This window comes from Paramacrobiotus metropolitanus, unplaced genomic scaffold (genome assembly GCF_019649055.1).
Source record: "Paramacrobiotus metropolitanus isolate TYO unplaced genomic scaffold, Prichtersi_v1.0 Parri_scaffold0000003, whole genome shotgun sequence".
Lineage (NCBI taxonomy): Eukaryota > Metazoa > Tardigrada > Eutardigrada > Parachela > Macrobiotidae > Paramacrobiotus > Paramacrobiotus metropolitanus.
In genome coordinates this window covers 1076219-1078401 of record NW_026570223.1, presented here as the reverse complement: position 1 = coordinate 1078401, position 2183 = coordinate 1076219, and the positions used below count along the sequence as shown (strand labels likewise).

At 45.8% G+C, this 2183-nt stretch overlaps 1 protein-coding gene across 1 annotated transcript; it reads left to right on the top strand.

The window, feature by feature from the left end:
* Positions 1-303: 303 nt before the first annotated feature.
* On the top strand, positions 304-1860 carry LOC129597610 (leukocyte elastase inhibitor-like). Its single transcript, XM_055495239.1, has 2 exons — positions 304-1406; positions 1467-1860. The coding sequence occupies exons 1-2, from the start codon at positions 422-424 to the stop codon at positions 1637-1639; spliced, it is 1158 nt and encodes a 385-aa protein (XP_055351214.1). The 5' UTR covers positions 304-421; the 3' UTR covers positions 1640-1860.
* Positions 1861-2183: the final 323 nt, after the last annotated feature.

Sequence of the window (2183 nt, the reverse complement as noted above, 5' to 3'; positions counted from 1 at the left end):
GGCTATGCCAACCCTGCATTCCTTCCTAATTTTCGATTGTTTACACAGTTTTTCTTTATTTTAATTTGTCATTCTCCAGTGGCAAACCACGGGCCTGTACACTACAGACTAAAAACGCTGATCCCCAGTGGCGGTTAGGCCTGCTACTTTCTTCAAGATTCTGAAAAGTAAGTGATCACCAGACGACAGTCGATAGAGATGTCATTGCCTTCTGATATATTTTCGCTTCAGGGTATTTTTCCACTGATTGCGTCCGTGTTACAGCCAATGCAACAGCAGTTTTTCTCTCTCACGATAAAAAGCTTCTGACGTTACGTTCATTTAAACAACATTTTTGCTGCAACAAGTGCATTCGAGCTCTGTGATTTCGCTGTACAGAGTCTACAGACAGAGTTTCTGCATTATTTTATCGTCAGCAACCATGGCAGCTTTGAGCCCTGTTGTTAATCTGGACACCATTGATTTGTATGCAGCAGCGGCATCCGTCCATGGCGATGGCAGTCTGATGGTGTCGCCATTGAGTATCCTGTACTGCTCCATGCTACTGTATCTCGGGGCAGGTGGCTCAACCAAAACCAACCTGGAATCCAGTTTCCATCTCGACTCGGCTTTCTACAGCGACCAATCCGCTGCCTTATCGGCTTTCGCCAACGGACTATCCTATTTCCAGAACGCCACCGGGAATACGCCCGATGACTTTCTCATCATGTCGCTAGTTAACGAGATTTTCGTATCCAACGTGGTGTCGCTCAAACCAGACTACCAGAAGTCGGTCAGCCAACTGCAGTCCATTGCGCAGACAAAAGACTTCGTCAACAATCCCGAACAAGCGCGGCAAGACATCAACGCTGACGTGGCCAAGAACACGGCCTACACCATACAGAATTTACTCCCGCAGGGGACGATCACCCCACAAACGGTGCTCGTTCTAGTCAACACGCTCTACTTTAAATCAACATGGACCAACAAGTTCACCGAGTCCAGCACCGCGAAAGCTCCGTTTACGATGTTGAATGGCAATGCAGTGCAGGTGGACATGATGCACCAAACGTCATCGTTGCGTTATGTCGAAGACGACCAGCTGGATATCCAGTGCGTGGAACTGCCGTTCTACTCGCAAAATGCCTCCATGCTGATTCTGCTGCCGCGGAAAGCAGCCGGTCTGCGCAATCTCGAGAAAGCTTTGACGCAGCAATCCTTGCAAGCGTTGTCGCAAAAAGCCAGTTTGACGAGAGTTGATTTGTCGTTGCCGAAATTCACGTTTTCCTCCAATTATAACCTAATCCCAATGCTGCAGAAGATTGGAGTCAGTGATGCGCTTGACAAACTGAAAGCTAATTTTACCGCTATGGTCACCGGCAATCAGCAGTTATATGTCAGCGATGGTGTTCATCAAACCTTTATCAGTAAGTGTTCGATACAGTGATTAATTTCGCTCACATAAAGTAAATAATGTGTTTTTAAAGGCGTGGACGAAAAGGGCACCGAGGCTTCCGCGGCAACGGCCATTGTTATTACAGCGTTGAGCATTCAAGCAGGAACACCGGTGGTGTTCAAAGCTGATCATCCTTTCTTGTTCTTGATTCGTAATAATCCCTCGAAGGCTATTATGTTTATAGGAAGAGTAGAGTCATTTTAAACCATACCGAAAATGTGTGTGCATGAAAATAATTATGCAGCAATTTGTTATGTATTTCGTACCAGTTCTACCGTACGAGCGTACCAGTTCTACTATGCGTTTTTCTGTACGGGTCTGTATCAATACGTGCCACGCCATGCAGTAACGCACAGTACTGAGTGTACCGCAAAAACGATGTGAAAAGCAGATGGATTCGCCGACATTTCAAAGCACATAATGAAACATAATGGATTCGGTTTGATGTAAACGTTAACCCCTTTGAATTCTGGTAATCATAATTTTTTCACAGTCGGTAAGTCTGTTACAGAAACCTACGCTGACTGATGGCTAGTAGTCGAAGTCGTTTAGCTAAATTATAAGGTTTGTAGCTCAGCTGCTTGCCGTAATGTGGCTACCCGGGTGACGTAAACGATCGTGATTCCAGGATACCTATAGATATTAGGTTGTAGGAAGTTCCCCAGAGACGTGTAAGTCTTGGGAAAGAGCGCCCGCATGTACGATCTACGACCTTTGGAAGCTCACCTCACTGCATTAAATTCAGTGA

What these genes read in the sequence shown, in the direction of transcription:
- LOC129597610 (XM_055495239.1), top strand. Translation starts at nt 422, where the DNA reads ATGGCAGCTTTGAGCCCTGTTGTTAATCTGGACACCATTGATTTGTAT. An exon ending in TGTTCATCAAACCTTTATCA is followed by an intron (nt 1,407 to 1,466) that starts GTAAGTGTTCGA and finishes GTGTTTTTAAAG; the next exon opens with GCGTGGACGAAAAGGGCACC.